This window comes from Bicyclus anynana, chromosome 13, assembly GCF_947172395.1.
Source record: "Bicyclus anynana chromosome 13, ilBicAnyn1.1, whole genome shotgun sequence".
NCBI lineage: Eukaryota > Metazoa > Arthropoda > Insecta > Lepidoptera > Nymphalidae > Bicyclus > Bicyclus anynana.
This window is the reverse complement of record NC_069095.1, coordinates 14,429,493-14,456,445: the sequence shown is the minus strand read 5'-3', so window position 1 is coordinate 14,456,445 and position 26,953 is coordinate 14,429,493. Positions and strand designations below refer to the sequence as shown.

General features: G+C 35.1%; 1 protein-coding gene across 2 annotated transcripts in view; it reads right to left on the bottom strand.

The window, feature by feature from the left end:
• The window catches only part of LOC112044187 (organic cation transporter protein-like), a 30,435-nt gene extending 3,504 nt beyond the window's left edge, over positions 1 to 26,931 (bottom strand). Inside the window, exons 1-8 of one of the 2 annotated variants that reach the window (XM_024079939.2) lie at positions 26,566 to 26,931; positions 9,257 to 9,319; positions 8,630 to 8,802; positions 7,120 to 7,324; positions 3,913 to 4,013; positions 3,673 to 3,821; positions 2,779 to 2,933; positions 950 to 1,123 (exon numbers count right to left, since the gene is read on the bottom strand). In XM_024079939.2, the coding sequence (XP_023935707.2) occupies positions 950 to 1,123; positions 2,779 to 2,933; positions 3,673 to 3,821; positions 3,913 to 4,013; positions 7,120 to 7,324; positions 8,630 to 8,802 (957 nt within the window). In that variant the 5' untranslated portion in view covers positions 9,257 to 9,319; positions 26,566 to 26,931. Of the gene's footprint in view, positions 1 to 949; positions 1,124 to 2,778; positions 2,934 to 3,672; positions 3,822 to 3,912; positions 4,014 to 7,119; positions 7,325 to 8,629; positions 8,803 to 9,256; positions 9,320 to 11,431; positions 11,672 to 26,565 lie in introns of those variants that run through there. The other variant, XM_052885017.1, reaches the window with a different exon arrangement.
• Between the last annotated feature and the right edge of the window lie 22 nt (positions 26,932 to 26,953).

Genomic DNA, 26,953 nt, shown 5'->3' with positions numbered 1-26,953 from the left:
TTAATCTTGAAATCTATTGTAAACTGTGATATTTGTGACATTGTGAAGAATTTGATAATAAAATAATTAATAAAGTCGTAATTAAACCGAAATAATTAAACATAGATACAAAATAGTGAAATGCCAAAATGTAATAATCCTCAATTCTTTATGTAACGTAGAGCTCTACTCGTCGTTAACATTTCTTTAGATTGTAAAATCAAAGCGATAATCTGTTATTGTTATTAAATTGTCTCGGATCTAATTATCATAAATTAGTTAATTATTAAGGACTTTGTACTGGTGTCCTTGCACTCTTATCATTGTTATCTATTTCTTTACAAATAAATAAAATTCAAGTGTTCATTGTAATTTAAAATAACAGCGTTTTACTAAATCTATATACTTATAATAAAACAAGTCAAATTCTGTTTTCAAAGATATTTTCCAAAATTTTAGCTGGTTGGCATTCTATAATCGATACTGAAGTCAAAAATATTTATTTTTTATTTTTTGTCCGTCTGTCCGTGTTTTTGTTGACCGGACATAATGCTGAAACTATTTAATGGATTAAAATTTTTAAAAAACTTAACTTTTTTGTAGCGAAAATAAAATCAGAAGGGGGTGAAATGGGGGTTGAAAGTTTGTATGAAAAGTCCTTCATTTTTCAATGTACAACAAAACAATACTAAAAATAATCTAATTCAAGATTTTTCAAAATTCTACCCTTAGAGAGTTAAAATGGGGTTGAAGTCTTTTTAATATTAATCTTTCATGTCTTGAATTCATGATGAAGAACTAGAACTGTGGTATCTTAAATTCATATAACTCGCATAAGTAGAAGAACAAAATATACTGTTGTGATATTATTAAATACTTTAAGTCCTTGTCGGTTTTCTTTGTCTGGTTTACTGCTATCATTGTTTTAGAGTTCCGTATCAATATTCCAATGGAGTATATGTATTCGTACCTCCTCCGCCTTATTCTGCTCCTCGGTGATCATCATCAGCATGTCGCGCGCCTTGCTGGAGAGCGTGATGTTGTTGATCTTGGCCACCTTGTTGAGCACCCGCACCGCCTCGTGCTTGCGGTTGTTGGCCAGCAGCCAGCGCACGCCCTCGTCCACCAGGAAGATGTAGAACACCTGAAATTGCTCATTTCTCTTTATCTTACTAAGTATTACTTATTATTTTATGCTAGATCAATAAGCTTCAGTGCTTGACTACAATCATGCCTGATGGAAAGCAATGATGAGGTCTAAAATCACGTCACGGTCACGCTTGCCTAGAAGATACCTATTCACTTCTGCCTTGATAGTGTTTAGATTGTATTGCAGGTGGCAGGAAACAGGTGCGGTCTAATTGGAAACTAGCTGCAGACGCTTCGAGGTTTCACCGGCGTACTGTTCCCGTGGGACTACGGGAATAAAAGTTAGCCAATGGCACTCACACATTACGTGATTTTCTAATGGTAAAATAGTTTTTAAAATCGGTTCAGAAGATCCAGACATTACCCAAGACTACCTCACAAACTCACAAACTTTAACTCTTTCTAGTATTAGTATAGATATATCATGAGTTATAAATTAGGCAGCATCAATATTTTGTTTCGTTCTATAAGTAATATCGCTTTGTATTAAATGTTCACTAAAAGATTAGCGTTTGGTGTCAATTACATCTGACGATAAGTGGTAATATGATAGTACTCGTGTGTATCTGTGAAACCATGCTCATGCCTTGATCTTGATAAACTTAGAACGGTCATAGGACTGTTAACGGGATATTGCCCACTAAACAAAACACCTTTCAGTTCTATGAATAGCCGTCCTTTGTGCAGAACATGCATGTAGGATAACGAGACACCGTTACATGTATGCTAGACGCAGCATTGTTTAGGAGCAACGCGCAGCCTACATTGGCCTCCTCAGTGACATCCAGCTATTGACGACCGGGCGGTCTGTTAAGTTCCTGGAGCGAACTCGGTTGAATGGAGTAATCCAGCATAGAGCTGCATTAAAGGGACCTACGCACAACCAACCAACATACTGGTTAAATGCGGAACAGGTTGTGACAAGAAAAGAAGTAGCACGGAACCTAATAATGTTTAACTCCTACCGATCATTACTGTCGGATTTTCTACCGAAACTTTTAATAAGTTGTAAGTTTATCTAGTAATCAGATAGTTGGATAACCTATCTAATAGTTCAATTTATTGTGAAGGTTAGATAACGATCATTTAAAGAAAAATTTAATTTTAGCCTTACAAAAGCTGACAACGGTAGAACGTATAGTATGTTTTGCTAGAAAACCGCACGATCTACTTACGGCTAGACGGTGTCATATTATGATATTCTGATCCTCTATAGATTTGGCAAATGCCAGAAGTATAATTTTGTCAGCGAAGGGGGGAGATAAAAATTGGTTACAGTTACATCTTTCCCAATGTATTTCGCTGGCTGGCTAGTTTTAGATTAGAAACATGATTTCTCATTTTATCCCAAACAAAACATTAAAAATTACGCCTTCCTCATAAATGACTCTAAAAAAAACGTAGGAAGATCCATTCAGTAGTTGTCAAGCTTGTTGATTGAATGGCTCACACTGATATGTGAGTGTGGAATACAATCCAAAAAAAAATTCAGTAAAACTCATCTCTCGGAGTTGGTGGTGTTACACTCTGGTGCTTCAAGACTAGCGTGTTAGCCGTCGTCAACCCTCATTGGAACAACGTCTAAGCTCATAAAATTCAAAACGAATTTTACTATATTTCATCCAACGAAAACCAAAAATGCAGTTATACCACGATCAGCAGCGGCGCATAGATGGCCCGCATCATGTGCCTCCAGTAGGGGATCTTCCACGCGATGAGGCCGAAGAACGCGCCGCCCAGACTCGACAGGATATCTGATATGCAGGAGAACGCCACGCGGTTGTTCTGGCTCACGGATTCTAGCGCTGGAAAAATAATTCATGTCTTCAAAGGCGAGAATTACAAAACATTGAAATTTGATTGAATATTCAAATTGAAAAAGTTTCAATAGCAATACACGTAATTTTTTATACAGGAAGGCTACACAGGAAGACCCTGTGTAAAGGATCCTGTAAACGATAAAACTTTTTATCACATCAAACAATTTGATTGTCTTCAACTTTATTTTGTTAACGAAAAAGTCAAGTAAGTGTCTCAAACATGTTGGAGGAAGGAAACAAAAAAATATATAAAATCTTATAATTAGAAATTACTTGAATAAATAAAGTGCTCTCTACCGAATAAAATATCAAGAACTTATTAAGAAGAAAAGAACGAAAAGGGTCATTTTAAAATTATGGTAAGCCACACATAATAACAACACCTAATCAGTAACCACTATTGTAGTATTCGATGCTTCGACCGCGGAAAGTCATTGCAAAAGCATCAAACACCATTCTGACATATTCTATTTTTTTAATTTCTTAATATAAAACAATAACATACCATGATGCAGTAAAAGCTCCATACATAAACTCATTAAAGTTTTTAGCGTACCCTGCAAGTTTGTCATGTTTGACTCAATCTCGAATGAGCTACTAACTGAGCGTTGTGTTGCATGAACCAAGTACAATACTGGAGCATACGACGTTAATTTCAGCTGTTACCTGGATCTAGACTTTGATATGAAAGAAGAATTTGAGTTGAGTAAAGATAAGAACGTACACAGAACCATAGACGCGTTCCCGTAGCCCAGAGCCGTCTCCAGGAACTCCAGCACCAGCAGCGTCCAGTAGTCCGCGGCGATGGACTTGAGCAGCCCGGCCACGCCCACCATCAGCGGCGTGCCCACGATGATCACCTTGCGCCCATACCTATAGATTTGAATACATTTTATTTTTTTTGGTTTCATTTTTAATATTTTGGAGCTATAAGGCTACCATTTGGTCGTCGTTAACGTCTAACCTGTCGGAGATGAACCCTGACACAATGAAGGAGACCAGCAGGCCGAGGTTGTGGACGGTGCCGATGAGAGTCCTCTTCCACGGCTGGCACCCCAAGTCGAACTGCAAAAACAAAACAAATAATAATACATTAAAGCATCTAACTACTTTCATTCTATAGCGTAATGGATTGGCTTGACTGTCCAGCATTACTAACTATGGATTTTCAGCCGCGGTGGTTTTGAGAGATTTCAAGGACTCTCCGAAGCATGGGTTGTAACATCACCAACTTTTCTCACCAACTCCGGGGTCAGATTATCAAATTATACTGAAAATTTCATTCGAACGAAATTTCAGTATTTCATAGCGTAAATGGCTTCGAATAACGAGGTCCTGAGACTGACTAATACCTTTAAAGTCGATGTCGATAGGAGATTTAGTACTTAAAAATGAAGAAAATGTGACATTATGATAATGTGTATACAAAAATATTACGATTGTTTATGGGAACTTCTTCAGTAACAGTCTAAATTAGTGTTTCCAATTGTAGACAAAATCTTTTTGATAAGAGGATCTAGAGCTTAGACCAACCACACAGCTCAAACGAGGGCGAGATAAGGATTACTATCAGTTGGTAGTGATCATTTCCATTTGAAAATATCTCGTAATCTAAACATCTAATCGCAACCACAGAGGTCCTGTTTCCAACCACCCATCGAGTACTAATGATTACAAATTATTCGTTATCTGCATCTCGATACTGCACGAACACGATAGCGTAGTTTCCACTGACTCACTGATGCGTAAAATATAAGAAATCGCATCCTTATTAAAATTTTATCAAAGATAATGACATAAGAGTGTTTACGAAAATCTAATCCTCCAGAAAATAGATTCTTATCATAATTAACTTTTTATCATGTTTTACATTTTAGGTATTTTCCGTTATTTAAATGCACGCGATTGTTCCCAAAAACACGTGACTTTGATCTTAGTTTATCTTTAGGTATAAGTAATATACAAATATTTTTAGAGAATTAATGTTTTCAAATTGCATCCCATATTCGGCTCACTGCTGAGCTCGAGTGTCCTCTCATAATGGCAGGGGTTAGGCCAATAGTCCACCACGCTGGCTCAATGCGGATTAGCAGACTTCACACACGCAGAAAATTAAGAAATTCTCTGGTATGCAGGTTTCCTCACGATGTTTTCCTTCACCGTTTAGGACGCGTGATATATAATTTCTTAAATTGCACACAACTGAAAAGTAGGAGGTGCATGCCCCGGACCGGATTCGAACCGACACCCTCCGGAATCGGAGGCAAAGGTCCATATCCACTGGGCTATCACGGCTCGGCTTGAATATAGCTCATCACACTAATATTATAGAGACGAAAGTTTTTGTGTATGTTTGTGCCACCTTTACGCTGCAGTTAGTGAAGCGAATTGGCTGAAATTTGAAATGGAAATAGATTTTAGATTAGATAGACAAAGTCGCGGGCGTCCACTAGTGTTATATAAATATTTTTGAAAGAAATGTGTTGTTTTTCGAAAAGGGTTATTAGCCATAATGTGATTTTAAAAAGATTAATTAGTATTCATTACATCAATGCATAGATAAACGAAATATTTTCCGGTATTAGAAATAACTAGCTAAACAGGATCAACAAAAATTTAGACCAACGTTTGGGATCAAACACACTCTCCGAAATGTCAGCGAAAACTACTATCGAATCGTTACACCGATAGACCTCGGCAATGACCAACGAGTAACAATGGATGCGCTTCACTGTCATTATCCTGAACAGTAAACACACGCACGATCCAATGTCAGGGCTGCAATCAGTCGGCAGGTACCACAGATACTAGTACTTCAGGTACATCGCCAATGTCACTGCCGGTGCGCTGTTTGAACAGTTTGCACGGAGAAGTTATTTATAATAGGCACTGCTAACACTGGCTGGACTATTCACTAACTTTAGCGTACATTAGCCAACTAAAATGAAAGAAATAACAAGATTTAAGAATTTGTAAAAAAAGTTGGTAAATTTCGTGTACATTCATTAAAATTATACTCCACGTTAATATATAAGCCTGCAGCACTTATTTTCACGTATGTTAGCTACCTAATGTAAATAACATTAAATCAATAACGAACGCAATTTTTGTATTCCGTAAACGTTAAAGCCCATTGTTAACATAAATCACAATACCAACTGGGAATTTCATCTACCTACTTTATGATATCCACTGTGGATGTCGTTTTCTACCAATAATCTTATTTTAGATCTGTTAGCATATTACAAATATTTAAAATAGTGAATACAAAATCACGTGACCTAAGAATTACCTACAAATTGCAATAGCTAGCTGGTAACTTTTATATATGTCTACTAACATCAAAGTTAGTTAATTAGTCTGCTAGTTGATGGTTGTTGTTATGGAAGTATTACCGCTTGGCTACGATTTCATGTGTTGACGTCGATGTACTCGTATGAAGTAAACATGCCACTGATTGTACTTGTGTGTAATAATGGCGCTTTGTTTCTTTTATGAAAAACTTGGCGTCTAAAACACTATTCAACTATGGTTTTGATTCCATTGCCCTTCCAACGGCTATAAAAGCAGAAATTACAATACAAGTTCTCGTTATGTAGAAATAGTGCGATATATTTTTTTCTAATTTGTGTCTCCCGTTCTGTCTTCAGACAGTAGGAGAGAGAGAGATAGATCACGTTAAGCAGTCGATCACCGGTAATGTTCATTATCATCAGTTATTCATCATTATCATAATATAATCATCACTGTCATCAAATAATCATCATTATCGTCAGAAAATCATCATTTTCTACAGAAAATCATAATTTTCATCAGATAATCTTGTCATCGGACAGTCATCATTATCATCAGCTAATCATCATTATCATCAGATATTTGTAAGTACCGAGTAATGTCTTTCCGGGTTTATTTTCTTTAAATAATTAAATAAACAATCATCATTATCATCACCGTTGTAATTAGAAAATCATCATTGTCTATAATTAATCATGATTATCATCAGATAATCATCATTATCAGCAGATAACCATCATTATCTTCAGATAATGATAATTTAAAAAAATCTTCAGACAATAATAAAGTTCATGTGTCTAAAGGTAATGGTTTTTCACTTACCATCAGGCGCATCATCTCCTTTATCCGTCAAGTATTACTGTAAAAGAGTACTAACTTCAGCGACAATACTGTTGTAGTCCTCGTAGACAACGTGCTCGCAGGGCACGGTCCTGTTTGACAGGAACATTTCCGGCGAGCAAGTCATGCTCGTCACGTTGGTGGCGAGCACGGGGCGCTGGCACGTGGAGTTGGTGTCCGCCAGGATGCTCCACGACTGGTTGAAGCTACCCAGGGACGACTCGCATTCCGGAATGTCGCATCTGGAAATATGTTGATAGGTAATACAATACCTACTTTAGCAGAAGCTTCAAAAATGGATTTAAAAAATAAGAAAACCAACGTTGAACAATGGTTCCGATTCACAATGTTTGTCGGGACAACTTAATTAACAAATCAAATTGAAACCAAAATAAGACCCTAGAACGGCAGTGAATGCCCTTGAGTGGAGTCACGAACTTGTGTTGTATGTAGGGTTGAGGGCGCCCTTAACAGTTAATTATCACTCCCCTTTACCAGTCAAGTCCCGCCTATCCAGAGTGACCGATATAGAATTACAACCGTAAATCCCTACTCTTTATGGAAACAAGTGTGCCACCGAGCGTCGGCACGACCCAACGACGACGTCATATCCGTCTCAGACTACTATTTCCTTACAATATTTAATATTTCTTTCATTTATAGGCTTTTCTTTACAATATGCCTTATAATATTAGTATAGGTAACAAACGAATTTCAAGTTAATGATATAATAGTAATAATGTTCATTCAACACGAGCTGCTGCCATTGATACAACGGTCTACTTATCTCTGCGGTCGTAATTATTAATCTAATTAATTAAACTTTGCTCCTCGGAATTCTATACAATTAGTCGAAAACCAGTCCAAAACAAGTGATGACCTACGGATCCAAGACTTGGTGGCTGACTATAGGCCATAATAGAAGGCTCAAAGTCACTCAGCGGGCCATCGGGCGAGCTATGCTTGGAGTTTCTATGCGTGATCGAATCAGGAATGAGGAGATCTGTAGAAGAACCAAAGTCATTGACATAGCTTAGCGAGTCGCGAAACTGAAATGGCAATGGACAGGCCATATATTTCGAAGAGCCGATGGGCGTTGGGGTCCCAAGGTGCTGGAATGGGGACCCCGCACCGGAAAGCGCAGTATTCGTCGATCTCCCACTAGGTGGACTGAGGATATCAAGCGGTAGCAGAAATGTGTGCATAGTACTTCACAAAAAGCTCTCCATCATCATTAACAACCCGGCACACTGTTAAACTGGAGTGTCCTCTCAGAACGAGAAGGGTTAGACTATAGTCTCACGGATTGGCAGACTTCATCATACCGAGAATTAAGAAAATTCCTAGGTATGCAGGTTTTTGACGATGTTTTTCCTTTTGAGGCACGGTAATATTTCATTTCTAAAAATGCACATAATATGAAGGAGTTGGAACATGCCCCGGACCGGATTCGAACTTCACCCTCCGGATCAAAGGCAAAGGTCATATCCACTGAGCTATCACGGCTGTCAAAGCTCTAGTACCACTAAAAACAAACAAGGGTCAACCTGAAGGGCACCTCCGCGGCGGTGAAGACGTAGTTGAAGTTGCACATGTTGAGGAAGGAGTCGCGGAAGGCCAGCAGCAGCAGCAGCAGCAGCTGGTACTTGCCGTAGCTGCCCAGCTCGCTGAGGATGCCGTCCAGGTTGAACTGCTCCGGGCTGGACGCGGACGCCGACATCTGGAAGGGTGTACAACTATAGCGCTACAGTTCTAGGTATCCCTCCCAGAGATTATAGGATGCTAGCAGAACCCTGCGGTTTCACCTGCGTAGTTCGCATTCCCTTGGAAATACGGGGATCAAATCTATTACTCCCTGATAATGTAGCTTTTTACAAGTGAAAGAAGTTTTTAAATCGGTCCAGTATACGCGGCGAATAACGGAACATGGTCGCAACCATTTCACCCGAGAATAGTGAAAACGCGACAATTTTAAACTGAAACTATCACTACTTTAGTTCATGGGTAGAGATGTCCGTTACAAATCACCGCAACAATAGCTGATAATTATTTATTGTTATTAGTTATTCAAATAAACATCATCTTTCTGTACGATCAATTGAACACTTTAATGTTTTGAACGCTATGTATTGTATTACATGAAAGTTTATTTACTCTAATGTTTAAGTACTTACTTTGATGGCTTGTTGTGAACAATAAAATCAGCTTCTTGTCGTTCTTTCTTATGACTCTCTCATCTAGAACAACAAAGATCTATTATAGTGGTATATTATGAGCAAATTAACTTAATGGTATATTATTCTATTTGTTTAACTAAGACATTACACGATAAATATTTATCATTGTTTAAAGGTACTTTTCATTGCTTTACTATCAAACTTCAACAAATGTTGGGAAAATCATAGTATTATTTTAAACGTGAAAGTTTGTATGGATAACTATAATGATTATTCTTGGTATTTATTCTCTTTTGTTTGTTAATTATTGTATTATGTAATAATTACCAGTGCACAGTAAAACCAACTGTGGTTTGTGTTGCACTATGGTTAGGCTTAATTGAAATGTGTTTTTTGTTGAATAATAAATAAATAAAATAAATAAATAAACTATTGAACCGATTTGGCTGAAATTTACAACAAGGATAGATAATACCCTGGATTAACACAAAGGCTACATTTCATACCGGAAAAATCAATGGTTTCCGAGGGATTTGTCTTAAACTGAATTCCACGCGATCGAAATCGAAGGCGTCCGCTTGTACTTTATAATATATCATCCATTGTGAAATTCGCCATTCGCTAAAAGTGGATAGCGTTCCCTATAAGGGGTTGCTTATCGATGCAACCACCACTACTGCCAAGAGTGCTGGATTAAGATGATGATACGCAGTTTTTAACCGACGTCAAAAATGGAGGAGGTTTCTCAATTCGACCGATATTTTTTTCATGTGTTTCGCGCATAACTTCGTCGTTTATAAACCAATTCTGATGATTCCTTTTTGTTGGAAAGAAGATGTTTCGAGGGTGGTACCATAATAAGGAATCCAGGATCAGATGATGGGATTCTGGAGAAATCGAGGGGAACTTTAAAAAATTTTAGGGCATTTCTTAATTTTTTCATGAAGTATCTTTAAGGACTACAACTTAATGAAGGTCTGGAGTCGACCTGATACAAGTACTTAGCAGAGCTACTAGCCGGCCAACGCACTTCCAAAATAAATTTTTAAATTATGATATATAAGAGATACAGCTTATATAAACGGCAATTTTTTTCAAAATTAAATGTTCTACTTATTTGGGTAAACATTTTGCGATTACGAAGCGCACCGGAAGATAAAGGAACAAGGTATTCACTTGACATTTATGATTCGTTCCTATTAATTGTATCAAGATGTTACAATCATGGCTTATGAGGCTCACAAGGCTATCTATTGGTAAAATAATTTTCAAAATCGGTTCAGTGGATCCAGCCTAGATCCCCTACAGCCTCACAAATTTTACCACTTAGTATGGATAAAAATGTAAAATTTGACAGAAATTTTCTATAAAGTATGTTAATTGACAAACCAAGACATCGGAACTAGAGGGTGTATGGGAATCTGAATAAAAGAAAATCTCTATAAATGATTCGTAGCCACATTGAGTACTCGTAACTACTGAATCAAATATGCTCCGCAAAATAATAATACGGAGAGAAATAAGAGAAAGGCAGGAGAAGGGAGAGTGTGAGAAATGATACGTGATCGGTCAGCACGAAGTAATGCTGGGCGGTCCGTGCTGCGAGGAGTTGGGGAGGTTATTTTAGTCCCTGCAAGTCGGACATACCCTGCCTTCCGGCAGAAGTCCGAAGGGATTTTTACCTCCCAGAAAAAAAAACTACTGAACCGAATTACGAACTCTAAAACTGTGACAGTGCTACTAAACTTAAGTTCTAAAGTAACTAAAGAGCAATTTATTTTTAGTTTTTTGATATAATTTTGGTCAATAAATAAATATAAGTAGTATTAATGTAGTTATTAAAGTTATTCCAACATTTTCAATAATAATAATAATAATAATCATTTATTTGCAAGAATTATTGTTCTTTACAATATTCAACTAAATTAATATTTGGCACTGATCACTATTGATTTCTGATGACATATCGTAAAATCATTATCCTAAATATTTTTTTATATACACAATTTTGCGCAAATATCGTTTAAATTAATTGATTTAGAATAAACAACATAAGTTATTACACTATGTTATTTTCCAGCTAAGATTTAGATCTCACTTTTTCTCTATCAGTCTCCGGTGATCTCACAAAATGTTCAATGAACGTAATTTATTAGATTTCCAACTACTTACATAATATCACATTTTATTTGTTGAACCACTGTATACTAATTGTTATATTTTCTTTGCTATATATTTATCTATAAACTCTATTATATTTTATTATATTGCAGATTTTATCTTTTTTGTACGAACTCTAGTAATGCTTTCTTTATTTTTATATTATTTTGAACTTCTTTAACACTTTTTACGTACTTATGTCTATTCAGTACTAATTGTGTTTGACGTGAGCTGTGACCTGGACTTTCTTTATAAACGAAATGTAGCAACAATGCCGGGAATCCGTGTTTTCTGTTTAAATACAGGCACTAATCTGTTTACCGTTAAGTAACGTACCAATAGATGTCTTGTAGTCGAAAGTACCTTCATTTGTGTTTATCTCACCACACAATTAGTAACAATAATTATTACCAAATTCTCATTTGTGGTCAGATTATGCTGCACAAGTTATATAACTTACATAACACTATCTCAATACAAGCATTAATCAATTCAAATTCCTCTTATATTAAAAATATTTTCAGTTTTGTCAGTTAGCGCCGACCAGCGGGTAATTTCTGTGGCTTTTAATTTAGAGACAATATTCTATATAACGTGATATACTGGACATGTAGTAAATTATGTATTTTATATGTTAATTAAAATCAGATCTTTATTCAAATTGTGTTTTTACGTGCACTTAAGCACTTAAAATATAAAACGTTCCACGGTGGTGATGACGACAATGATTATTCTATTCGTCAACTGTAAAATTACGGCATCGAAGCTCTGGAACACGGAGACATCTGCAGCTATATCGGGTATGTTTTCTGACAGCCGTAACCGTCCTGCGATAACCGTACCTTAGATAGAGCCGTGATAGCTCAGTGGATATGACTTCTGCCTGCTCCTTAATATCGTTCCTTCATTACCTTCGCTGTTTTTGTGTGTTTTCCGCATATCTTGCTTTCTAATATCATGGAGGGATCTTGTTTGCTTCATCTCTTACTCAAGATGGTCAAAAAATTTTACTTTCCCTCTCATTCCAGTTGTGATTAGTCCGCGATTTTATACCGCGATACAATTACCGCGAAAAAGCATACCTGCATTGGTAGCGCAATAAATTGTAATGGACTCTAAATCACATTGTATGTAAGTTTTCAATATTTTCACTCCAGCAGAAATACTCGTAATATGTTATTCACCTATTATTACTGGTTATTTGCTATACTTTATTATATCTTTATTTTAACGGCTGTACTGTTTAAAAGTGAACTATGTAATTTGAGCAGTTGATTTGTCTCTGGGATGGTACGAGTACATGGGTACTTGAAACACTTTATATAACTTATATTGTATTATTTTTCACAAAAATTATATTATTATACAATTATGAATTCAACATAGAAACATTTACATTTTGATGCTTTATTTAAGTTTCTTGATAGTAACGATCAGTTTAAGTAATCGCTTGACATTTTAAATAAATAATCATTGAATATTTTTTCAACTGCCTCATTGATGGTTTGCCAATCTAGTCCAGTTATATCATCAATTTAGATAATGAACTTTTTGATTAAGATATCTACGTCCAGGCGACCCGCACCCCGCGTTAAGGTCCGTTTATAGCTACAGACATTTAGCGTGCCAGACACGTGCCGTCACAGACAAAATAATATTCTTATATACAGTGTTTATTAACGTATTTATGTCTACAGTCTGTCTGCGCGGCCGCGTTACGATAGATATTTTGCTGGTTACCGGCAAAAACGTGCCGCAAAGCGATTTAGCGTTCCGGTACGATGTAGTGTAGAAACCGAAATGGGTGTGGATTTTCATACTACGCCTAATAAATCCGCCCGTTTTCATCTTAGATTGCATTATCACTTAGCATCAGGTGAGATTGCAGTCAAGGGCTGACTTGTAAAGAATGAAAAAAAAGATATAAATAAATACGTCAATAAACTCTGTATAGAAGAATATTATTTTGTCTGCCACGTGTCTGGCACGCTAAATATCTGTAGATATAAACGGACCTTTAAACGTTGTGCTTCAACATTTCTTATTTGAACTGCTAAAGAGTGGAATGCCCACCCGGCGTCTGTTTCCTGTTATCTATAAGGTAGAAGTAATAGGCACTTTCTAGGCATTTGCGTCCCATCTTTGACCTCATCATTGCATTCATCATCATCATTATCAACCCATATTCGGCTCACTGTTGAGCGGGACTCTTCCTCACGGAATGATTGCTTTCCATCAGAGATGATTGTGGTCAAGCGCAAGCCATAAAAAAAGTATACCATACTACTATAAAAAATATAATTGCAGAGCAATAATCGTTATCGATAAATGCGAATTTCCTCAATACACTACAATGTAGCATCAATAACATACGAGTGCGTTATCAAAGGAATTAGCGCGAGTCAATCATTCAGTGACCCCACCGGTGGCCATTATTGATACACACTTCAGCTGGCCTATTCACTATTTTGGTCTTCTATATCAACCTGTTAAAATAAACAAATGTAATTTCCCTACCTACTGTGCGATATCCACCAGTAAGCACCGGATGAATTGACACATTTTTACATAGAATCTCAATTTCGTATATGTCAACTAGCAAACGTCAAAGATAGTGAATAAGCCTGCAGACAATAGCGGTTGTTATGTAATCGAATTAATTACTAAACTTTGCTCCACACTAATCGATATCCCACAGCACGCAAACGGAAAGAAAAAGATTTATAAAATATCTTAAATTAAATTATTAATGGATAGCCTGTGTGGCTTCACTTCACGAGATCTTGGATTCGAGTCCCGGGCCAGGCTACCTGGCGCATTGTTCTGATAGTGATCGTTACAAAATTCAGAGCGATTACTTGAGCCCGTCACTGAACACTAAAATAGAATTATGGTGTAGTGTCTAAAAATAAGTTATTTTCCTTTTCCAGGATTTTGTTGAAGTCGTAACACGTTGACGTTGTATAACAATGTTACGTGTTTCAAACCGAAATCAGTTGCTTCTGACCTAATCGTGTTGTGACGAGGGGCCTCGTCGATTGTGGCGTAACTAGAACCTTTCAGGCGAAATCATTAATGCCTAGACTTGTAACATAAAAGCCCTGAGTATAAATTCAGGTGAGATCGCTAAACTCTATCTTGCGGAATTATAAAACAGTGCGACAATAAAGCATTGTCAGCCTATTTTAACGCCCCACAACAGAGTGTTAGGTTAGCTAGTTAGGTGTTAGGCTGTTAGTCCACCGAAGCGGAGCGACGCAGCGGAATCGAGAAGTGAAGAAATATTAACCAATAGGGTAAAAACCAAAATCTCCGCTCCTCTTGAGTGGACAGGGCTTGCTAGCTAGTTTAAAAATTCATATAAAACCGGTAAGCGGAGCGAGGAAACGGAGCGGGGTTGAAATAAATTAAATTTTACATTTATTTATTTAACAAATTAGTCTGCAACTCCGCTCCGGTGGACAAACACAGTGCACACTTACGCTCCGCATTAGTCCGTTTCTCCGCTACGCCGCCTCGCTCCGCTTTGGTGGACAGGCAGCCTTAGGATAAGGCTTCCCTCTAGGAAATGTATATGACGCTTAGATCTGTCACGCTTTGTGTCAATTGACGCACTTAGGTGATAATGTAGAGATCACTAGATGTAAATGAAAATGGCTGCGATCGATGGTTAATGGTATGAGTCCACTCATCGCAAGTATCGGAGGCATCGCATCAAACGGATTATTAATTTTACAGTAGATAAAATCCGTTCGATGCGGATCAGTAGACGCACTTGTATGACATTATATACAAAGAATAATAAAAGCCGTATGATGCGATGCGTCCGATGCGTACGATGCGGATCTGTGGACGCCTGTCGTTAACGTGTTCTGCGAGGCACGGAGGTGGAGGAGTGTAACACGATCATGAAACTCAGAACTCATACTCCACATTCATCATTCAATTAGACTTAGTTTACAAACACTTTTGAAACGTCAAGTTATGTCAATTTAATGGCGATAGTTAAAGTCAAAAACTTAAAATTAAAATTACGAAGAGAATGTACGAGGGTTCCAAACACTCCTTGGTCCGAGAAAACATCGTCACATCCCCGAAAAGAAAGAATTTCTTAGAAGAAAAACCAAATGAATATTGCATAAATAAAACCAGGAGTCGAACCTCGTACTCTACCCATTGGACCGACAAGGCAGACGTATTTTTAGATGTAATTTATTCCTATACACCCTATGCTGTAACGTTGCCTCGTCGGGCGTGCAATACAATTAATAATACCTATGACTTACCTAATTAATTACGTGCTAAATATAAGACCAAGGTCTAATTAACAATCTAATAATTTTTAAACCATCCAAAAATTAATTATTGAATAATTTATCACAATATTCTATTATGGAATTTGAAATACAGTGATCTACTGATTTCCGTATAACGCATTAAATAATACACGTATTACCTATTTGATAAATATCATAATTATCTCTAAAGTTATTTATTATATCAAACTAATTTATAATATTTGTAATTTATTATATACCAAATAAGTAATTTTTAAATATCACTTAAAATATGATGATGATTTTAAATTACTGTTTCTTATTTTAAACGTAGAGTTCAAACCGAATTCGTATCAACTATACGAATTGTATCAAGTATATGTAATTTACCCAAAACAAATAAAACTGTGATTATTTGGATAGTTTTATTTTTATAACAAGATAACTTTACATTTCGAAAGAATTAAAATAAACTGACTGACTTTCTCTTTGACAGGACTATTTTCTGCGTATTCATACGTGTAGAAAAGAAATAATTATGATCGAAAGTTTTTTCTTACAACAGATCTTAATGAACCACTTATATTATGCATGAAGAGATGAAGATTAGTATGAATTGACAGAGAAAATCTATAGACATTAATTTTATTCACATTATAATTTTGATATCATGTTCATCTAACGCCTTCAAAAATATAAAAGCAACAACGATCTTAACTGATAAAACAATGAATTGTAGTAAGTACTAAGTATATTGTTTTATAACTGTCTAAGAATTACATACTTTGCATAGATCGCTAATTATTTAAGGTCGAGACTAATCTGAACTGGAAAGTACCACACTCACAGTAATTTTATTACGTAAATCGTCAATTCTTATTCATATTATTTTGAAAATCAGCGATGACTGTGTCATCCGTCAAACATACGCTAACATCCACGACACGCCGTGCCTAATCATTCCAAGTAGTCAAAATGACTCCGAAAAAACCACCTGAGACAACACACACAATATAATGCCTCACTGAAATGTATTGTATACACACAAAACGAATGTCGACACAGCTGATGCGTCATTATAAACAAACACACTCACAAATAGACCAAAAAACTGTTAAGTCATTTCTGCAATCGACTTCTATAAATGAAATTGTTTCTTAAAATTATGCAAAGATAACAAGGTAACAATTTTATTCAGTCATATTATCATGAAACTTAAACAAGATCAACATCATTGACTGTTGATCAAACAATTATTATTACACAATTCAACAAACAGACTTTCTTGCATTATACATTTCAATAGATTTCAGAAGCTATCAATATAAATTTCAGAAGATATTAATTTATAGAGCTACCGCTATCAAGGATTGTAATGAATTTTGCAAAATATGATGCCAATGAAAGTAAGAACAAGATTTACATCTTGTTTAAAATTGAAAATTAGACGTGAACGAAGCCGAGAGCAACTTTAAGTTTGAAGACAATTACCAAAATTGCCCTTGATTTAGTAGTCGCTTCGTTTACTCATAAAGCTGAAATAACAAAACTACAATAGAAGACTACAATTTCGCAGATAAACATTAACTCTACAATGACCAAGAAAGTACCATCATACAACCAAACTATAGACGCGGATGGCAGTACGTACACATCATTATGTGGTTTCATCGTAACTATCAATTTAAACGTAATTTAGCACAATATTGTAATGCATTAGCTAACTTCTACAATGAAAACAATATCTAGGTTTCCGCTTATACAGTACAATATTCAACTCTTACATTTTATTTTTATTATTCTATAAGTAATTATTCTATTTTTATTTAATTTTATTAGTAAAGAACTAAGATGAATACATTAATTTAATTAATTTATTGTTTTAAATTTAGAATAATTATTATGTTATTCGTATTTATTATTAAAGTAACAGCAAAAAAATATTAAAATATAGCACACATGACCGTAAGTATGCAGTCAAGTATATAAATCAATATTAACTCAGCGAGGAGTGCGACAGGGAGGTTTAATCAACCCGAAACTGTTAATCGTTGGTTTAGAAGACAATTAGAGGCTTACTTAGGAAAGTATCCGCCTACTTCATGATGCCACAGCGTGAATCATGCCACTAACACGTAAAACAAACCATAGTTAACTACATTTCACAGTGTTTATTGAAATCTTTGTGGAAATAATTTAGTAACGCAGTTGTTTTGCGTTTTTAAGCCATTAAAGTGTTATGTGCGGAAAAGCGTGACTTTGACACTGTAAATGTTTTGTAATACATTATAGCGTATCAAAATGTATCCCGCGAGCTACAGTACAGAAGTAATTATATCATGTAAAATTGCCTACAAAATTGTAACAGAGGAGACTGATTTTCTGGACTTCCTATTAAGATTTTATTTCGAACCAAAGCTGTTCTTTTAATCTATTTAAATAAAATAATTATTGAATGTATCTTTAATGCATAATCTCAAAAAAGATGGACCATAATATTTTTTTGATGTTATGGGTAAAAAGTACTCCAAGGTAAAATCATCTATATTCCAAACTTCAGCTAAATCATCATACTTAATGTATAATATTGATTATTTATATGTATTGATGAAAATCGTTAAAGATGAGTTAACGAGTACTAGACGCGAATGGAGAAGATTAACATATTTTGCCGACCTCACTCAAATGGGACAATATAAAGGAGATGATGAGATGATGAATTATTGAAGTAAATAAGTGGTTTAGTAGTACTTCCCCTCAAACTCAACGTTATTTAGACGACATATTATTTGTATTGTTGTACACAATCCAGCTGTATATACATGATACATATCCGCTGTAGCTGCGAGCTGTGCGAGTCTCCGACACTGTTTAGTAAACACATCGATAGCGCACCGCAGTGAACACATGTGACCACTACGATTTACTTTTTAATCTGTCTTTATATTACATGGTGTTTTTATCGTCTACGTAGACTTTCTAATTATTGAGAAATAATCAATATTAGCAATATAGCATACCAATGAAATATTAATTAAATGCCGAACCTTAAACTACGAGATCATGGGCTCATGTTACTATTGTCGCACCAAGTACTAACTCAGCCTGTTCCCGTTTCTGTTTCCCACAGGAGAAAGATAAATGAATATTGGTCATGATAAAAATATTCTTTTAATATAGAAACGGATATGTTATTCTTTGTATTCTTAAGGATAATTTGCTAACTTTTACCGGCGATTTACTTCCATCAACGTTCAAAATGTCAATCTCATTACACAACTTATTTTGCAGAAATTTAAACACTGTTTTGAATTACAATTTTATTGAATCATGTTTAACATATCTAATAGATAATTTTCTTAGAAAGCTAATTGCATTGACTTTCATCTTGTCATAGGAAGAAAAAGCATTAATATAAAATGCGATTTCACAAGCGTGGTTTCCGTTCCCGTAGGAATACGAGGATAATTTATAGCCTTCCTCGATATATGGGCTATCTAACACTGAAATATTTTTTCAAATTGAACTAGTAGTTCCTGAGATTACCGCGTTCAACCAAACAAACAAACAAACTCTTCAGCTTTATAATAGTAGTAGATATAGATGTTTAAGATAGTAGTAGCACTACAAACAGACAAACTGGAAATTTCAAAAGTACCTATTTGTAAACTGAGCCTACTAAACTGTTCAATCATACAGGTAAATCCCCGGAGAATGAAGTTCTTCGATTGAATGGACATTCGCCCTAATGACCGGAAAGATTGAGATTTCAATGACAATGATCTGCATTGTTTATCTCATGTTACCTGGAAAGAGATCACACTACTCCTTTCATTCAATGGCCACTAACATATATTATACTTTATGATGTAGGTCAAAACCTATATGCCAAAGCATAGCTTCTTTTATTTATTAATTCTTTATTTATTGTACAATTATAACACAAACAGAAAATATCTACAGAACTATCAGATTCAGTCTTATTGCTAAAGCAATTTCATGCAAAGGAACTTCTTCTTACAGAAAATTGACTCTATAACTAATTATAGTGTCAGTTTAGTTATAGTTTACTTTAGTAATATTTCTGTAAGATAGATATACTGTAACATAGTAATATTTCTGTAAGGTAGATAACAGTATTATTGTAGAGTCTATCTAGATAGACTCTACAATAATTCTGCACAATGCTGCCCTTACTCCATTGAGTTAAGAAGGCACGCGTAGTATGAGATAACAGAGCAGCGACCCCTCGTATTAATAGCGCCACTCTCACCGCAGTCTAGCCGACGCGCCTCAACACTTTGTAGCTTTATCTGGTTAAGTATCTCTAGCTGACCCAAGAGACTACCCTGATACAAACCTTGCTTGCTCGATGCATTAGACTCAATAGATCGCCGCGTTAGATGGATCGTTGGTGATGAACCATTGACACGGACCATCGCAATGTAGCTTGTCTACCGGTTTTTTACCAGATATAGTTTGGAAAATGAATGAAAGCAGGAACTTCATTATCTTAATTTTTATTCCACATTCCTCTTTCTATCTCTCCAGAGCTACAAGACGCCGCGAACAGTGGCATCATTACGTTGTGGATAACCAGACACTATCGTATCGTACTAAACGATATGCATCCTTATTTCTAATTCGCACAGCAAAAGTTTGGAATGCCCTTCCGGCGTATGTGTTTCCTGACACTTACAATTTAAACAAGAGTAAATAGACATCTTCTAGGTAAGCGCACTCCACCTGACCGCATTACTGCTTTCCACTAGGCGATTATGCCTGACGGAAAGCAGTAATTGTATGGAGTCCAGCGCGAGCCTATCTTTAATAAAATAATTTTCATCTTCTATGTAGATCATGTAACATTTAAAGTTTATAAGTAGGTACTCTACTCAGAGTTTTGGGAGACGGTGGTAGTTTGAGGAGTATCTTTGATTACTAAAGCGACCACGTTGCGAGCAAATATTTAAATAGCGAGCGTACGCAAATAACTTTAGCTCTTAACTACCCGTTTAGTTACTTTGGTTTTATTCTTCTTCTATCACCCTCTGCCTATATTTAATAAAAATATCCAATATACTCTACAGGACATACGAGTAGATAAAACGCTAAAGCGTGTGCGTGTGGTCTCACTCATTTGCTATCATGAGTATTAGGTGTGCGCTGTTAATGCTGGTAATGTCAAACGCTAGTGTCAAAGATGCAGACTCGAGTGTCAAGTTTTCACCAATTACAGTTTCCGGTGAGACTCGTGAGAAACTAAATACCTGTTACATTCACCTACGCACGATCATACACGTATAAACATTATTCGTTATTAAAACTAATTATTTTATTATTCATTTTCATCTCGTTTTTATTTTTCAGTCCTGTATTAGCCGATAAGCTATTTAAGCAATTGCTTAGAGTATCATGTCTAGGTACCAAAGTCGACTAGGAAACAAATAACTTTAAACGCGCGTTTTAAATTATTAAATGGTTTATTTCTAGTTAACTTAAAAATAGGGGTCACACAGGGGATGACCAATCTTTACCATTATCGCCCTAAGCCCGCCAACCTGGATTACAGTAAAGTGGTGGATCTAAGGTCAATATACACTCTTCTGTAAGGAGAGGAACCTGTATTTGAACAAAAGGCTCTTATTGATGAGAAGTGAAAATATTATAAACTTGGCCCTGTAAAAATATCAAAAATCCAACTGTACATTTTTAATAATTTATATTATATTTTGTTACTAATCCATATCTAATTATGCACAGAGTACTAAAATTTTAATAAGTACGCATTAATATGCTCGTGACTTACATTTTTTGTTCACTTAATTTGCAAGAACTTACAATAAACTATAACGATAATGTTCATAATCTGTTACAAATTAAAATGTTAATGATTAATTACATTTTAACGGTATAAAAATAAACTGCCTCGTGGCGCAGTGGTTAGTGGGAATTATGGAGTTCTGTATTTGAATTTTACTGTGTGATAAGATATTTTCTATTTTTCATCTTTTAATAAAGAAAACAGCTTTATGTAGTTACGCTTTCGATCCTCTCGATTTTCAGTTAGACTTTTCAAAAAATTACCATCGAATGAACTACTCCATTCTGTTTCGAGTTTCCGTTCAATTATTTTGTTTATTCCTTTATTAATTTACTAATCTCTGTATCTAATTGCTAACGATATTAGTTTTACAATGTGATCAATTAATAATTTTACATTAGTAGATTTATTATTAGAAAACTATATATAAGTTATATAATAGCGTATCTATTAGATAGTAATAATTATGTACTATTACATAAGTGATAGTAAAATTATTTCATTGATATAATAAAACTTAACCGGTTTAATGAATCCAATTAGGCAATTACGTTAATTAATAAATAATGACCCATTTTGTATCGAGTGTGAATTATCGGTTTTTAGTGCATCCTTCGGGCCAAAAAAAAACAAAATAAAACTTTAAGAGCACTACCTATTCGTTTGGCACTGTCTTCAAAGTGATCAGTAGGTTGGACAAAGTAAGTTTACGAAGTTATTTTTCGTTTTATTGGCACATATTTGTATAAAATAAAGTCAGCATTTTAATAAATTCGGTTGATCTTTTTAGATTAACCCACTGGCTACCTACATAATTACAATAGTACATTATGATATAAGTGCAGAAGTTGACAACTACAGCCGAGCCGATATTGCTATAGTAAGCAAGTAATTATCAAAGCGCACGTATTTCATACGACGCCTTATAACACATTTTGCATCTTTGCCTGTTTTCCATGTGATGACATTTTGATACGCTTGTAAGTATCCTTCGGTCGATTGTTCGGGCACCAGGACAGTGGCAGGTAGAGTTGCCATTTTACGCTACCTTTGGGACTTCTGAATTAATAAATTCATCACATCTTAATATTTTAAAATTAAAACAACACAACGTAAAAAATAGTGCTCGGAATAATTTTTACTTTTGCACAGATAGCGAAGTGTTTTTTTATGCAAATACATCAAAACAGCCCGTATTACTAATACAGTAAATGAATATATTTGTGTTTCAGTTACAGATAAATTTACTCATTTACTGACAAAATTATTAGTATGAAATAATTTAATGTTTATCTACTATATATTATCTCACAATGTTAATTTTATTCATAAAATGTTGAGCACTTTTCTGACATACGGGTATACTCTTTGCTAAGAATTAAAAAAGTACCGTTCGTTTTTAGACAGATGATAAAGATTAATATTACATACATTACGGCACATGTGCGTAATGAGGTACATTACGATATTGAAATTGATGAAATAACAGATAATTTACGAGCAAATGCGTTATAAAATTACTTACCTGGCAAATGAACAACTTTAACCAGATATTTTTACTCTCAGTAGTGTTAGTTCGGCGTTTAGTTTTATCAAAATATTTTTAAGCAAAACATAATGAAAATATTATTTTTATTGCAATATACATATATTATGTACAGTCGTTCTAGAGAACCATTTGTTAACGTTTATTTATACTTTTGCGGAAACGTAACATAAAATTAAAAAGAACTTTAAAATGTAAACCCAATTTGTACATCAAGTGACTTAATTTTACAACGAACTACTTGATAAATCAAAATGATTATTTAAGAAAACTATAATATTATACGCCATATGAGCAGGTATAATAATTCTATATTATATAGTTAATTTTAACGCGGTTTCAATGTGTTACTTCATTTCACTGACAACAATAAACTAATAAATAATTATTTGAAGCTTTTAAAATTCAATATATATATTTACGAAATTATAAATATACTAACAGACTTTTATATACGAATTGGTGTATCTTCAGTCGCAAGACACGTTTCATAACAACCCCTTGTCGATTACCGATAAAGAATAAAAATCTTTTAATTTGTTTGAAAATGATATGGTCACAAAAGTTCTCTCTCAATATAGGACAGGGACATGGAGCTTACACCCACCATGCTATGCCGATGCGGTATGGCGAGCTTAGGGTAATAGAGTGAGCACAATGAGATGTTAATGATAGTAACTTAAATCATTGGCTAGACATAGTGTCCGAAACATGGGGTGTAACATCACTTAATTACCTACTCCAAGCTGACGGATTTAATTTTCAGTAAATTGATAATTTACTATAAAAAGAAAACCCCCAGTGTTTCATAGACTGACTAACTGATTGATGGACTCGAACACAGGAGCAGGACCTTGTGATCCGCAGTCACATACTTTATTATGTTAACCACTGGACCTACGAGGCAGTTTGTAAATTTAAGTTTTCATATTTAAACGTCTACAAAAATAATGTATATTTTCTGGTTAAGTTTCCTAAAAATGATTCCATTAAATAGCTTAATGTTAAACACTAGCACACAACACAACACAACACACAAGTCGTGATGTCGCTCGTTTTGCCCGGAAGTGCTCAGTATTGTTGTAACGCAGTGCTGTGAGAGCTTGCAATGGTTAAACTAACCTCACTATAATATGAAGGCTGTTTGTTAGACGATTTATAGAGTTCGGACTGTGGTGGTTATGGGAGGTCCCAAGGGTCCAGACCTTCAACCGTCCAAGTATAAAGCGTTAATTTTCAACGATTCCTTCAGCACGATATGATGAGCACAATGATCAAATCTCCAGATGTCAGTCACTTAGCTTTGAGGCAACTTTTTGAGGGTCTCTAGCAAGTGATGCTACGAAGCTAGACATGATTTCTTATATCATGTCGAAGAAAATATTGATTGATTGTGATATCAATAAATTACGATCATGCTTGGTAACTTGGACAATTGAAAATTTGGATTTTTGCAACACGCTACCTTCCAAAGCTCTTATAGATCAAATCAAACACCATAAACTACGTTACCTACCTTTGGTACTGACAAACTTTCAGCCTACATTTAAAATGAGTTATATCTGACTATTCCAGCCCCTCATTCTACCCGAGCGTAATGAGTGATGGCGATTATTATAGAGAAGAAAGGGCTTCATTCATGTTCGCATGTTTAGTACAACAGCGCAGCACGCTTGGTTGTATCTTGCAGACGCATCTCTTGTGTCGACTCACACACTTCGTGGCCTACTACAGAATACCTGTTTTATGTTATTTAAATGTAATTTATATAAAAGGATAACTGACTGACTGACTGACTGACATGTCAACGCACAACTTAACTGGGGCTAGCACCATATAACTAAAAACAAAAGCATTTTAAAACTAAATCGACAATCGTATGTGCTCTTTACAGATCGTTTTGAAATGAGAAATTAATAATAAGGTTCCTGAAAGAACTACTTAAAAATCTAAGTTTTATTTATGATGCTTTTCTAAATAAATTAATGTTATAAAAAGTTATCTTTTCAGTTTGTTTTTTTTATGAAAAGGTCCAGCAGAATCAATTTTAAAAACTCTCACTCAAAGTGACTAAGCTAGATTTTCCCCGATTTTAGATTTTCTAACTTTAAGCTGCCTGCCTGCAGCAATACAGCCTGCTAGTAATTAATATAGTATTACAGACTTTATATTTTAGCTGGACACATTCCAAATATTTAATTTTACCGTAGATTCGATGCGATCCGTACCTTACGGATCTGTGGACGCTTACCTTAATTCAATTGATTTTTGTGTTAGTTTTATTAGCCGTTATATGAGTGTCAGTTTATCACTCAGTTAGGTTTACTAAATGGACTATGAACACTGAAAGACAATGAGATAACTAAAATGTCAAAAACCCAATGGACATTCTACTTCCTCCGGTTACTATGAGTTATTCAGACAGACAGTTAACGAGAGTTGTGTTGGGAAAACAGAACCGCTCCGTTATCTCGACGAAGCGAGAGTTCAATTTCACGGTAATTTATAATTGCTGCCTAATCTTAATGTGTGCTACAGTATGTCGGGTTATTTAATTATATTGTTGTTTATATTCAATTACCTCGTCGGCCCAGTGGTTACTACGTCGGATTGTGATCATGAGGTTTCAGGTTTTGGTTTATACATATCTACAAGTTTTATGAGTATTTTTGGGCGGGCCTATTAGACTACGCGCGTAGGAATGCACTGTAAATATCTGCCGTTATAGTTTTATATTTGTTATATTTAACAGATTTGTTGCTTAATAATTCGTCCACAATTTAATGCTTGACTGCATTCACTCTTTATGTTATGTGACGAATCAGTCGAAGGCATTGTTTGCACATATAATTTATTAGTAATCATATATATTTGCCTAACCCTAAATGGAGTCTACGCACTATCATAACGAACTACATCTTTGCCAGTAGGGTGCTACTTAGACGGTTAAAGACAGATTAAACTCGAACAAATCAATTATTATAACCGGATATAAGTATTAAAAACGGTCTGGAACTCGAACCCAAGAGTTCGAACACATATCCACTAGCGAAGCACATGAGAGACATGCTAGACATGCTAGTAAGGTCGGTAATCAATGTTGTACGAATTATTTAACCTTTATTTGAACTATTTATATTTGTGAACATTTTTCAACCTTTTTTAAAAGTGAAGAAATTAAAACACTAACAATTATTAATATTGGAAAATATTGAAATTTATTTTAGTACCCATTCATTTCCTTAAATAAATATACGACTTCATAATAACGTTTATAACTATAACTCGAAAAATACAAATTTCAACCCTTTTTTTATTTTCGTGCAAAATGTAGCCTGTGTTCCTTCCCAAGGTCCAATTTATCTAAATATCAGTTTGGCAATTTAACGTGACGGACAGACATACACACTTTCCTATTTTTAATAAGCAAAATGAGTATGGATTACATCGTTAAATATTAAAAACAAATTAGAAAACAATAGGATACTTCATAAATTACCTTTTGAATAACTTTATGGATCCCTACTCCACGCAGACGAACTTCACCAAAATTTAACAACGATTTTTAATTACACACAACATTAATCACTTTATTAATTGTAAAAACTATTGTATTTTACATAAACAAAAAATAGTTTTAATTGTGAAAGAAATGTTCCTATAAGAATTTAATTAAAATTTAAACGTGGCAAGTAGTTACAAATTGAGTTTAGTTTTAATTATTCATATTTTTCGTAATTATTGTCGTTATTGTCACGATTTGGCACATGCGCGTTGTCGCGTCGTCCGGTCAGTGGCTGACTAGTGTTGTGCCGCTGTTCACTTCACTAGCGGTTGGCAGTTAGCACTCGTGTCGCTTCACTACTCCATGTGTCGCGACAAGCGAA